The sequence below is a fragment of the Equus asinus genome, chromosome 8 (genome assembly GCF_041296235.1).
Source record: "Equus asinus isolate D_3611 breed Donkey chromosome 8, EquAss-T2T_v2, whole genome shotgun sequence".
NCBI lineage: Eukaryota > Metazoa > Chordata > Mammalia > Perissodactyla > Equidae > Equus > Equus asinus.
Genome location: NC_091797.1, coordinates 25,867,920 through 25,880,374, shown reverse-complemented (window position 1 = coordinate 25,880,374; position 12,455 = coordinate 25,867,920). Strand labels below are relative to the sequence as shown.

General features: G+C 43.0%; 1 protein-coding gene across 2 annotated transcripts in view; it reads left to right on the top strand.

Moving 5' to 3' along the window:
• DNAH8 (dynein axonemal heavy chain 8) overlaps positions 1–12,455 on the top strand; it is a 263,980-nt gene that overhangs the window by 186,869 nt on the left and 64,656 nt on the right. For both annotated transcript variants that reach the window (XM_070514986.1, XM_070514987.1), the window contains exons 74-78: positions 906–1,158; positions 1,267–1,457; positions 7,068–7,189; positions 10,164–10,282; positions 11,911–12,113. In XM_070514986.1, the coding sequence (XP_070371087.1) occupies positions 906–1,158; positions 1,267–1,457; positions 7,068–7,189; positions 10,164–10,282; positions 11,911–12,113 (888 nt within the window). The remainder of the gene's footprint in view (positions 1–905; positions 1,159–1,266; positions 1,458–7,067; positions 7,190–10,163; positions 10,283–11,910; positions 12,114–12,455) is intronic.

Below are 12,455 nucleotides of genomic sequence, written 5' to 3'. Positions count from 1 at the left end.
ACTTCTCCCAGTCATTTGGATACCCCTGGGCATTCTGAATATTAGCAAGGAGAGCTGAGGACTCCTCCCCTGATCCAGCCAGGAGTGTGCTGGATCAAGATCTCTTTCCTGTGAGGTTAATTGGAATTTGGACTTCCCTAGTAGACCTGGCATGCCCATCAGAGTAACTCAGCACCTTCCCGTAGCATTCACCTGCCATCCAGAATTCTAGCATAGGCCAGGGCACTGCCATCTGCAGATATCATGACCATTAGCTCAGCACGTCCCAAGTGTCCTTCTGTAACTTAAAACTGAATTTATTGTCGTAGATGTGTTATTTCTATTAAAAATAGTAATGAACGGTAAAACTAAAAATACAATTAGGATTTGTCTTCCTGGCAAGACGCTTGTACTTTCTCCCTATTTACTCTTGTCAGAGACTGTAGAGGGCTCAGAGTTCTTGGTGGCAAGGACTGTCGTACTAAAACAGGAGGAGTGGAGAGTGTGCCGTTCAACTGAAAGCTGGTGTGTAACATTGGGATCAGCTCAGCTTCTGATGTTTTGAGGGGAACCATCAGGATGATAATGGAGGTGAAAGCTGTGTCACATATGGAACAGCTGAAACCACTGGCAGTGCATGGAGACATGATTTTGTCGAGACATTTGAAGACCAGCCATGCGGCTGCTTGAGAATTGTCTTTTGCAGATTTTCAGGCAGAGTGGGGGATAAACTGTCTACAGGCACATTTAGAAGGACTCAGGCATCAGATGGTAGTTGGACTAGAAGCCTTTCAGTGTCTTAAGATTCTGCTCTTTGTGCTTTGAAGAAGCAGAGTTGAAAATTCGCGGGATGATTTCAGAAGTGACACATCTCGCTTTGCGCCTTTCTCATCTTGTGTTCTACAGTTTTCCTGTTTGGGTTTTAGGTTCCTTGGTAGATGATGAATCTCTCATTGGTGTCCTCCGAACCACCAAGCACACAGCGGCTGAAGTAAGTGAAAAGCTACACGTGGCTGCAGAAACAGAGATCAAGATTAACATGGCTCAGGAGGAGTTCCGGCCTGCGGCCACCCGTGGAAGCATCCTCTACTTTCTCATCACAGAGATGAGCATGGTCAACATCATGTACCAGACCTCGCTGGCCCAGTTCTTGAAGTTATTTGACCAATCTATGGCCAGGTGGGGCCTCACTCCCTTCCCCCAGAGCAATCACTTAAAATTTTTGTTTGTATTCCCACTCTCTTAGAAATGTCTTTTTACTTTTCTGATTTTTCAAATGTATTGCAGATCTGAGAAGTCTCCACTACCTCAAAAGAGAATTACAAACATTATTGAGTATCTGACATACGAAGTTTTTACATACTCTGTCAGAGGCCTGTATGAAAACCACAAATTCCTCTTTGTCCTCCTCATGACCTTGAAGATCGATCTTCAGCGAGGGACAGTGAAGCACAAAGAGTTTCAGGCTCTCATTAAAGGTGAAGGGTTTGGAAATGGATGTGATATGTAAAGGATATTGCTTTTGAGATGCTCTTTGATGACCTGTAGATCCGTTTTTATAAGACAGTAGAGGAATTATGTTCTAATGAAAGTGAAGTTCTTGATTCATATCTCCTTTTCTTTTGTTTTATTTCCATTGCTCTCGTTACTCAAGATGACTTACTTCAGGTCTTTGTTAACTCTGTGATTTTTAGTTATATATAAATTAAGTTTGATCATTGTTGCCCATGACTAGGAGGCCCGAATGCCAAAAGTAGGAACAGTGATGCTGGCCATGAGCTTGCTATTGCAAGAGGGCAATTCCTTAAGCGAGGGAGTATAATGACTTTAAAAGACTGTGAAAAAGGCATACTTGTATTTCACATGTGAAGTTAATCCTATTCATTACTTATCTTCGTGTTAAAAGTATAATTAAGAAGACAAAATAGTGGTATTTTCATTCAATTCAGCTAAACAGGTATTTATTGAGCACATGCTATGCAAACCTACCATGCTAGTGTTTCAAATACAAGGGTAAACCAGACGTTGCTTTAAAAGAAATAACAGTCTCATAATGGGGTTAAAGATAACTCAAAAAATAACTGCAGGGCCTGCCCTGTGGCCGAGCGGTTAAGTTCTTACACTCTACTTCAGTGGTCCAGGGTTTCGCCAGCTCAGATCCTGGGCTCGGACATGGCACCGCTCATCAAGCCATGCTGAGGTGGCATCCCACATGCCACAACTGGAAGGACCCACAACTAAAAATATACAACTATGTACTGGGGGGCTTTGTGGAGAAAAAGGACAAATAAAATCTTTAAAAAAAAATAACCGCAAAACAAGGCAGAATAACCTATGTGTTATAAGAGAGCTAACAACAAAGTGTTACCTCTAAAAAGAGGGAGAGATTACATGTGGTTGGTGGGATCAATAAAAGCTCCTTGGAAAATATACCTTAGCAGGTTAAGCTGTGAATTTTTCAGATTGTCTGATACATGGGAAAAATGTTACAATCTTTTCCTTATATTTTTTGCTCTTTGTATATAGTTTAATAAATCATTTTTTTGGCTGCCTCTCTCCCCCAAAAGGAGAAAGTAGCTTTTGAAATGGACCCTGAAGGACAGGTAGAAATGAAGAAAACATACCATGCTGAAACAGCACAGCGTGAGAACAGAAATGAGTGGAGTATTTAAATTGCTGAGCCTTGATTCCTAGAGGAAGGATTTTCTTATCTCTTCTTTTCATTTTTTGCTGAGGAAGATTAGCCCTGAGCTAACATCTGCTGCCAGTCTTCCTCTTTTTGTATGTGAGCCACTGCTCACAGATGAATGGTGTAGGTCTGCGCCCAGGGACCAAACCCGGGCCACAGAAGCAGAGTGCACGGAACTTAACCAGTAGGCCCCCTGGGTTGGCTTGTAAGGATTTTCTTGATCTGGTAAGAAACAAGTTGTGTACAGTGATGATGCGGTCCATTAGGAAGCTTTTATTGTCCTTTAGGAAGATTACTCTGGCAGATGTGTAGATTAGAGAAAAGAGGTTCAGGGGAGTCTATTGTAATCTTCCCAACCGCAGGTAACGAACGCATTCATAACCTAGGGTAGAAATAATGGGAACATGAAGGAAGAAAAGGTATGTGAGATCCTAGAAGTAAAATGGCAACGGACTAGATGTATCAGTTAAGAGAGGGGTCAGAAATGAGTCTAAGATTTCTGGTCTCTGTGGAGATTTCTGATCTGGTTGGTTGGAAGAGGAGCTAGTTTGAGGAGTGTTGGAATGGGGTTATAACGAGTGTGATTTGGGGACCTAGTTTCAGTCAGGTTAGGCCAGGTTTTGTGGCCAGAAAAACAGTCCCAAAATTTCAATGGCTAGTACAACAGAGATATACTTCTCGTTCACTCTCTTTCTGACATGCTTGTCATGGTCGCCCAGGAATCCAAATGGCTGCCATAATTACTAGGGCAGAGGGACAAGATGTGGCAGATTGAGTGCTGGCTCTTAAAATTTACGCCACAAGTGACATGTGTCACTGATGCTCATAGTTCATCAGCCAAAGCAAGACACACGGCCACATGGAACTTCAGAGAGAGCAGGGAAAGGCAGTGCCCCCATGTGCGTGGAAGGAGGGAATCTGAGTGTTTTTGAACAGCTCTGGTGACTACACAGACATGTTGCATTTGAAATAGCCAGCAGATGCTTAGAAAGGACAGGCCAGACAAATTAGAAGTCAGACAGCTGCCAAGGTAGGGCCTAGAAATAACAACCACAGCCATGGGAATGAAAGAGACTATTTAGGAAGTAGGTGTCGAATATTTCCAAATTCAGACTGCAAGGTGATAGGACGTGATACTCTTTTATCTCAACATCCGATTTATAACAAACAGGCAGTAAACTATAACTTCTTCGTACTTTATCGTTCTTTTTTCTCTGCTTTAGTTACTGTCTTCCTCAGATCCAGGTTAAATTGCTATTGCAGAAACTTTGCAAACAGTTTCGCATAATCTCTAAAATTTCTTCTTTGTTTATTTCTTGTAGTTCAAAGGAAATCGGAATCTGTCATCTGGTTCATATTTTTTCTCGAGTCTAATACACCTGGAGAAAAGGGAGTCTTTAAATGTACGCAGGAGTAAGGCGGGAGCGTGCAGTGGACTAGGAACCAGGGTGACAGACTGGGCTCTGCCACTGACTAGCTGTGTGACCTCAGAGAGCCATCGCCGGGTACCTCCATGTACAACAGGCTGTGGGGCCCAGAGGGGAAGTGATAAGTACCACCAGGGGCAGGCGGGGCAGGCTCCACAGAGGAGGGCTCACATGTCCCGGCTTGTGGTCTCTGTGACACTCAATAAAGTAAGCCCGGATTTATCACATCTAGAAAGCTACTTTGACTCATCTCAGTCACCTTGAAGCTCTCACTTGGACTTGGGGCCACATCCTTAGTGTTTGGGGCACTAGGCAGTGGGGAGGGAGACATTGAAGCCTGTGGGAATCTAGGCAGCAGATGGAGCAAACTGGGCCTCATAACTCAGGGAAGCTTTGTATCTGTGGAGCGTAAGTGGGATGGGAAGCACACTTTTGAATCTTTCCTTATCAGTGAGCTGGCTTTGCTTCCTGAATCCCATTTGCCAGGAAGGCTCCTGGGAAAGAGACAGATATGATACAGAAAGCAGTAGGAAACCTGGCCCCTTGGTCCACAGCGGGTCATGGGAAGGACAAGGAAGTCAGAGGTGGAAGGAGGTCAGATGCAAAGATTCTGTCTCTTCCTGTCTCCTGAGGCAGAACCTCGGGTAAGCAGAGAAGGATGCTCAAGAAAGATCCAGATAGAAGATGCCCCTGTATTCTGCCCAGAGCCACATCCTACTGTGTTGCAGCATTGGGGAGGGGCGTGGCTAGGTGGATAAGCCTGAGGTTTGACAGCAGGAGTGTGGACATGGAAGTCTTGAGAGGGCTGGTGCCCAGCAGAGGTGCAAACCAAGAAGCCGAAGGGCAGGGGACTTTGTAACTGGAGACGAAGGACCGGTCTCTGTGGACAGCAGCCCAGTGCCCCTATCAGTCAGACAGGATTTGTCATAGCTCAGAGGATACAGCACAGGGATCCCAGCCTGTGACTGAGACAAGTCGAGGCTAGAGGGCAGCATGCAGATCTGAGGCATCCTTCCCATCAAGACACAGTCCCACCCACCTCACCTCTCCGCATCCAGCAAATCAGCCAAACCAGAGCCACTGCCTGAAAGAGACTGGATTCTTTGACCGAAAATGTGTCAATCAGAGGAGACTGAGAAACACAGTGCAACACAGTGGGCAGGGAATTTGTGAGAGGGATTAGATTTGTCACAAAAAAAAAGAAAGAAGGCTGCATATCTGGGTTGTGTTGAGAGCAACAGCTGTTACCCCAAGTCATCAAAGTGGACAGTCAGGGAGAACCAGGTTGTACAGGGTCAGGAGAGCCAGGGGGAGGAGTTTGGATGTAATTTAGTTGACAGTAGGGAGCCATTGAATGTTTTACGAGCAGGAAAGTAGCATGGACAGAGCAGTGCTTCAGGAAGGTTAATTTAGGATTGTATGATAGGTTTGTTGACCGAGGTACAATCAGCTAAGCAGCAAAGAGATTTTATTTATTTATTTATTTGTTTATTTTTTTAAAGAAACATCCCCAAACCGGTTTATTGTACAGTTTGTATTAGTTTTGAACTGGCTTACATTTTGACCAAATTATTTTTTAAAAGATGGTATGACTTTGTTTTTAATGTTTTCTACAAAGTTAGCAAACATGGCCCTTAGATCACTGATGGTTTTTTTTTATCATTTTGAACTCAGTACTTAAGGGGGAAAGAAGAAAGACTTATTTGTCATAGCAGAAATGTTTAATTTCCCAAGAGTGACTGTGCCTTTGTATCAATTCCTACTTGTCTTCTGCAATATTTGGAAGGTGCCTTTGCCTTTCTTCGTCGGCCGAGAATGTCAGAACACTTTGAAAAATGAAATAGATACCAGGGGCAATCCTGCATTGTAGAGTAATTGATCTACCTGTTTTTCCTGCCTGGTTATTTTAGAAGGATATCACTTTCTTTTGTCGTAAACCATGGACAAAAAAGACACCTTAGGGAGGGGGTCTGCTCTTGCCTTCCAGGTTGGATTGGACCCAAACCTTCCAAAACAGAGAGAGAGAGTTCATGTGAAAGTAACAGCTAATAGGTGCACACTTGCTCCAGGGTTGGTATGTGAAGTGAAGGGATTTGATGAGTTCTTCAGGAGGATTATTGGAATTAAAAGGTCAAGAACCACTGTTTTGCATACATCTGAATTAAACAAGAGAGCTGGTATTATTATGATAAAACATTGCTAAAGGCATGCAATAGAGGTATTTTGACATTGTAACTATAATCACGTGTCTTGCTGGAAGACGGTCACGTTGGGTCTGCTCATTTGATGTGTGACGTGCTGCAAAATCCGATCCAGTGCTGTGACTAGACTCCGTGAGAGGAGGGGCCCTGTTCGGTCTTCTCTGCTTTATTCCCTGTGCCTGGAATATGCCGGAGACATAGAGGGTGCTCAATAAATATTTGTTGAATAAATGAATGAATGAATAAATGATTTGAACATTAGTTACCCCCTTAAAAACCCGCAGATGTTTTATATCCCTCCCTCCCTCTTTCCCTTCCTCCCTCCATCTATCTGTCTATCCATCTTTTCGACCTCGTGAAAAATAGTATGGAATATCAAACTTCTGGAGGAGTGATGACTGACCAAGAAGTGACTTTTAAAATCACACATGAAAAAGTTCAACCTGTTCATTGGTATCAAAATTGTAAATTTCAGATTGTTAAAAAGACAGTAAAAAAAGCAAACAACTGTAACCACCTGAGAAAAATTCTTTGCAGGGAAAAATGACAAGGAGTTGCCATCTGTATCTTATAAGATGCTATTAATCAGTAAACAAAACACTAAGACTTGAAAGAAATATACCCCCAAAAAAGATAACCACATTTTCTGTAATGTAATTATTTTCCAACTTTTTTCCCTGCAATATGGTTATATCGTTTTTATCATTTGGAAAATAAATTCCTAAAAACGGATCCCGAGCTGACCTGATTCCCGCTGACGCCTTTCCCCAGGGGGAGCAGCCCTGGATCTGAAAGCCTGCCCTCCCAAACCGTTTCGCTGGATCCTCGATATGACCTGGCTGAATCTTGTGGAGCTGAGTAAACTTCCACAATTTGCGGAAATTATGAACCAGGTAATAAAGGGCTGGGGAAAAGTACAGATCTGTAAACGCAAATACCCTCAGCCATTTTAATCGGGGCCTCCTGGGACAATTCCTTCACCCAAAGGAGGCAGCACAATAGTGTAGCTTTAAGGTGTCATGGTTCTCTGGGGAGATTTTGGACCAAGGAGTATCAGAAGGAAACTTTTCCAAGGTGCAGGCAACTGCATTTTCCTACTGTGTGGCGGGCATGGGTCATTTATCAGCCTGCTTGACTTGCTGTCAGAATTAGAACCAGCGGGTGGACCCTTTTATTGTAGACTATTGACATTTTTACATTTTCACTTCTTCCTGTGATTAAATAATTTATGCAAATTTGAATTTGAGGCAGATTAAGAGGCTGAGATCCTTTCAAAAAAATCAGTCATTTATATGGAGGATATGTAAAATGGTGAAGTATAGTGGTGAAATGGTGTAACAAGTCCTGATTTACAGTCATTTTTCTTATTTGAAAATGCGAATTGGTTATTGTGGATTAGTTGTTGATTCAACTCTCACTGGAAAACAATCATGTGACTCAGAATAAAGATAGTTGTTTATTACTGGGGTGTGTTGGTTACAGCTGCCTGTCACTGCTGGAGGGCCTGCATTTTCCCAGAGTCAAATGCGGATCATCATCTTTCTTGCAGTTGCTGGTGATGGACAAATGGGGCAATAGGTAGACCATAAGTTGGCAGGGGCCTCATGCTGTCATCATGGGTTCCCTCCCCTCCACACACTCCCACTCCCGCTGCCCAGTGCATACTAGGGGTGCCAGTGTGGTGGTATTCCTGGAACGTTGTGTAGACTCCTACCTATTCAGCCATGGTTGGATCAGAGTCAATGGAATGCAGTCCCTGGATTCCATCTGTGGTGGACAGTAAGCTTTGTTTTGTAGCACAGCCATAGATGAGTGCTCCAAGCCCAAGCAAATACTTTGGGAAAAAAAAGTGGTCTGGGTCTGCTCAGAGACTGGGTAAGGGAGACCTTCAAGCACCACTGGAAATGTCACTCAAAACCCGTGCCCTCTGCTGACAGACTACATTGATATAGGGATGTGCATTATGATTTGCCTCTGTCCATTGGATTATCAGTATCTGTGGTGTCGAATCTGGGAGCTACTACTGCTAACTGTGGGATAAGTACTTTGCAACAAAGATAACTGTGCAAGGAAGTAGTATTGACCCTGCTTTATAGATGAGAAAACTGAGATTCAGAGAGGTTAAGTACTTACTCAAGGCCTCATAGCCGATAAATGGCAAAGCTGTAATTTGGCCCCATGCTCTTTCCCTGACATCATGAGTTGTTTCTTTCCAACTCCTTTTACAGTGAATGGGCTAGAGTAAGGGGAGGAGTCATTCTCAGGAGAGTTGCAGAAGTTCACTAGGGACCCGTCCTCGGGCGGCCGTTGGTTTGGCCTGTCTGTGGAAGGAAGGGAGGAAGTAGAAGGAGATCAATCTCCCAGCTGAGTGGGTGTCAGGAATTGAAACAAAAATAGCCTCACACAGCAGCTACCCTGCCTCGGCATCACAAGCCAAACTGTTTAACACCTGGAAGTGGTCTTGCCCACGTGGAGGACCAGAAAAAGGACCAAGAAATGGAAGTGGGCGGCTAAGGGGCTGGAAATTATCCCATTGACCATCACAGATGCAGGTCGCCCAGACACTCTATTGCAGTAGAGTCACAGTTAGCAGGTGGAAGGCCAGCAGGCCGGGAATAAGCACTCTCTCCTTGTGCCCTCTCTCCAGCCACCAGTGTGGAGGAGGCCTGCAGGGGGCACTGTGGGTGGCAGCGCGCAGGTGCCAGCACAGTGGGGCGACGCTGCAGCAGCACCCAGGCCCTCCCAGCCGTATGCCAGGCAGATGCTTTGGGAGCAGCCAAATAGGGAGAGCCATGCAATCTTCAGGGGAAAGATGGCAGTTGTGAAACATTTCAGAAATCCTCCTCCGTCCTTTAGTGTCCCAGGGAAAAAGTTGGAGCAACTGAGTTACAGAGTAATTGCTTTTGTTATTAATTTGCACCCTGTCTGTATCCTATGTGATGAATTGTTTGCCTGATGTGGACTTTGGGCAGTTATTGAACAGTCCTTGAGTCTGGCACGTAATATCTGTTATGTGAGCATTTGCTGTTTGTCATCAGCGCTTACCATGGCTTCTAAAACATGCGTACAAACACCGTCTAAATAATCCAGCCTGATTGTTGCTGAGAAGTAGCACTACGCTCCCAATCTACAATTTTGTAATCCGTCTCAACAGTACTCGGGCTGCAGGGAGCACCTCTTAATGCCTCTGAAAACCCGCGGTTCTCTCCCTGCTTCTGAAAGAACAGGTATTTGAGACCAGCTCTTGGAGATGCTTCTTCTCTTCCTAGGTTTAAGGTCTCAGGGTGGAGGGTCACCAGGAAAATAAAAGCTTTGATTTTGTCGTCCATCACTATTTTAAGTAGAGGTCAACATTTAGAGGTTTGGTTATCAGAATGGTCTATATCAGTGGTTCTCAACCATGGGCAACTTTGTGCTACCTCCCAGAGAGCATCTGACAATGTCTGGAGACATTTTTGATTGTCAGGAATTGGGGGGAGGGGTGCTACTGGCATCTAGTGGGTGGAGGCCAGGGATGCTGCTAAACATCATGCAATGCACAGGACGGGCCCCTCAACAAAAAATAATCTGGCCCCAAATGCCAGTGGTGCTGAGGCTGAGAAACCCTGGTCTGCTTTTTTTCTGCCAAATCATTTTGTATAATTTTGTATAATGGTCCTAAATTTAGTGAATAATGTAGAAAAGCAATGGAAAACTGAAAGGAAATAGTAATATCCATGTTATTTGAGTCATTGACTCTGAAGAAAAATGTAAACTGTGCAGTTATGTTGAAAAGTTATCTGCCTGAAAAGAAGTTTTTTGGAATCCTCCCCAGTATATTCGAATTGCATAATTCCTATGGCTTGCTAATTGGCTTGTTTATTTTAGATATCTCGTAATGAGAAGGGGTGGAAAAGCTGGTTTGATAAAGATGCTCCAGAGGAAGAAATTATCCCGGATGGATATAACGATTCACTGGATACTTGCCGCAAACTTTTACTGATCAGGTGAGAAGAGAGATTATCAGACCTGGAAGCATCACACATTATATTAAATCACAGATCGCCCCTCAGGGAGCTTACTTCACTCCATCCTGGTAGTTCTTATAAGAAACGTATGTGCTTCCAAATTGCAGTTTCGGATGGCAATTCTTTACGTCCTTGACAAGCAAATAAAATGGTGACGGTGCAGGGATCTTGACAACATGTTAATGATAGTGCTTTTAGCAAAAAAATATGAAAAATATGCTCATCATTCACTTTGTTCATCATTTACCTTTGAGTGAATCATTTATTGTTGAATTTACTTCTTTAAAAAAAGTAGACCTTACCAAATTATCAGGCAATTAGTTTATAAGCTGAAATTCAATTTCAACTGAGGAAAAGCCCAAGAACGTTGTACTATTGAAATGTATAAATGCTGATTTAGCTATTAAAATAGAAGGCAAAAATTTGAAATTGTTGTTAAGGAAGAAGATTCTTTTCTTTTCCTTCTCACTTTTCACATTTTCCAATATCTGGTACCTCAAAGAAGGATTCTATATTGAAAGATCAGTGTGTGTGTGTGATTAGTGAGAAAGACAGGAGAGTGGAGTTGGGGAGAGATGAGACCACCAAAAGAATATCAAAAAGATGTAGAATTATTTCGGAGTAGTTGTTGTCTTTCCTAATGTTATACACCTGAGCTTGCATTTCTTAGAAAAAGTTGTTTCCTGGATGTTGTCACTATTTGATGGTGATCAGAGCAGTCAGCAATGGTGACCTCATGATCGACAGAGTATGAAAAGGCTACTTGTTTTTATTGGAATAGATGTCTCTCTCTTTCATCCATCGTTGTTAAGTTGAATCTAAGTCAAATGAATAGTGGAATCTACTAGCAAATAAGAATCTGTAGAGTTTGTGATCTAAAATAGCAAATATTAAATGACATTTGCGTAATGCGTTGCTGCGTTTAGAACCTACTACACTTTAGGCTTCACAGATGGGATTAAACCAATGCTTGCTGGTCAGCCTGCTTTTGACACCTTTGACACGTTAGATCCCTTGAAGACTGCAGAGCTTCAGCGTGCACAGCAGCCCAGCCCCCATCGTGCACTGGAGCTGGCAGAAGATCCCTGTCCCCGTTCCCCTTGTGTTCCTGCTGAGTCTCCAGCACCCAGAGTGGGGCTGAAGTGCAGTTGGCGCTTGATAAATCTTTGTCAAAGAATGAATGTGCTCCTGTGTGTTAGTTTGGGGGAGGAATTGCTTACATGAAGCTGGCACCCTCAGTTACTCAGATAATCATTGATGTGTTTGTAAAAATTAACTAGTTGAAGCTTCAGGGTAGTTTCTGCTGCTTCTGAAAATGAGACACTTGGATCAGATGACGTTTAAGTTCCCTTCCAGATTGGCAACAGACCGTGTTGTTGCCGGCCCTGCCCTACTTCTTGCCAAGGCCTAGCACCAAAACCACATGGTTAAATTTGCACTCACCCAGGGATAGAAAACCTTGCCATCTCTCTTACCCAGATCTGCATAAGGGAGAGCTAGCTTTTTTTTTCCTTTGCTAATTAAATATGTTCTTTACGTGCTTAGAATTTGATAGAATAAAAAATGAACACACTGAATTTTTTCCTCTAACTCGTATTAATTTCTAGGTCTTGGTGCCCAGACCGTACTGTTTTTCAAGCAAGAAAGTATATTGCAGATTCTTTGGAGGAGAAGTACACAGAACCAGTTATCTTAAATCTGGAGAAAACTTGGGAAGAGAGTGATACACGAACACCTCTGATATGTTTCCTGTCTATGGGATCTGATCCCACAATTCAAATTGACGCCTTGGCCAAGAAACTGAAGCTGGGTATGATCAGCAATCTGTGAAATTTAGCAAAACGTCCAAATTTTTGCCTCAAATTTGCCTTTCGTAATTTTATAACTGACTCTTAGAAACATATCCATAAAACTGAGGTAGAAAAAATATTACACTCCTTCCTCTTTGCTCTCTTTTCAGATCTTCTAGAGGGAGGGTGTGATACAGATATCTTTGTGCAGAGAGGAACACACTCATCTACCATATACTGGTTTTTTTTTTTTTAAGTCATAAGCAGGTGACCCTGGTACATGAATAGCAGACTAGAAAGAATGAACATACAGGAGTAAATTTTTTTGCCATATCTATATAAAATTACAACAAAGTCTATTT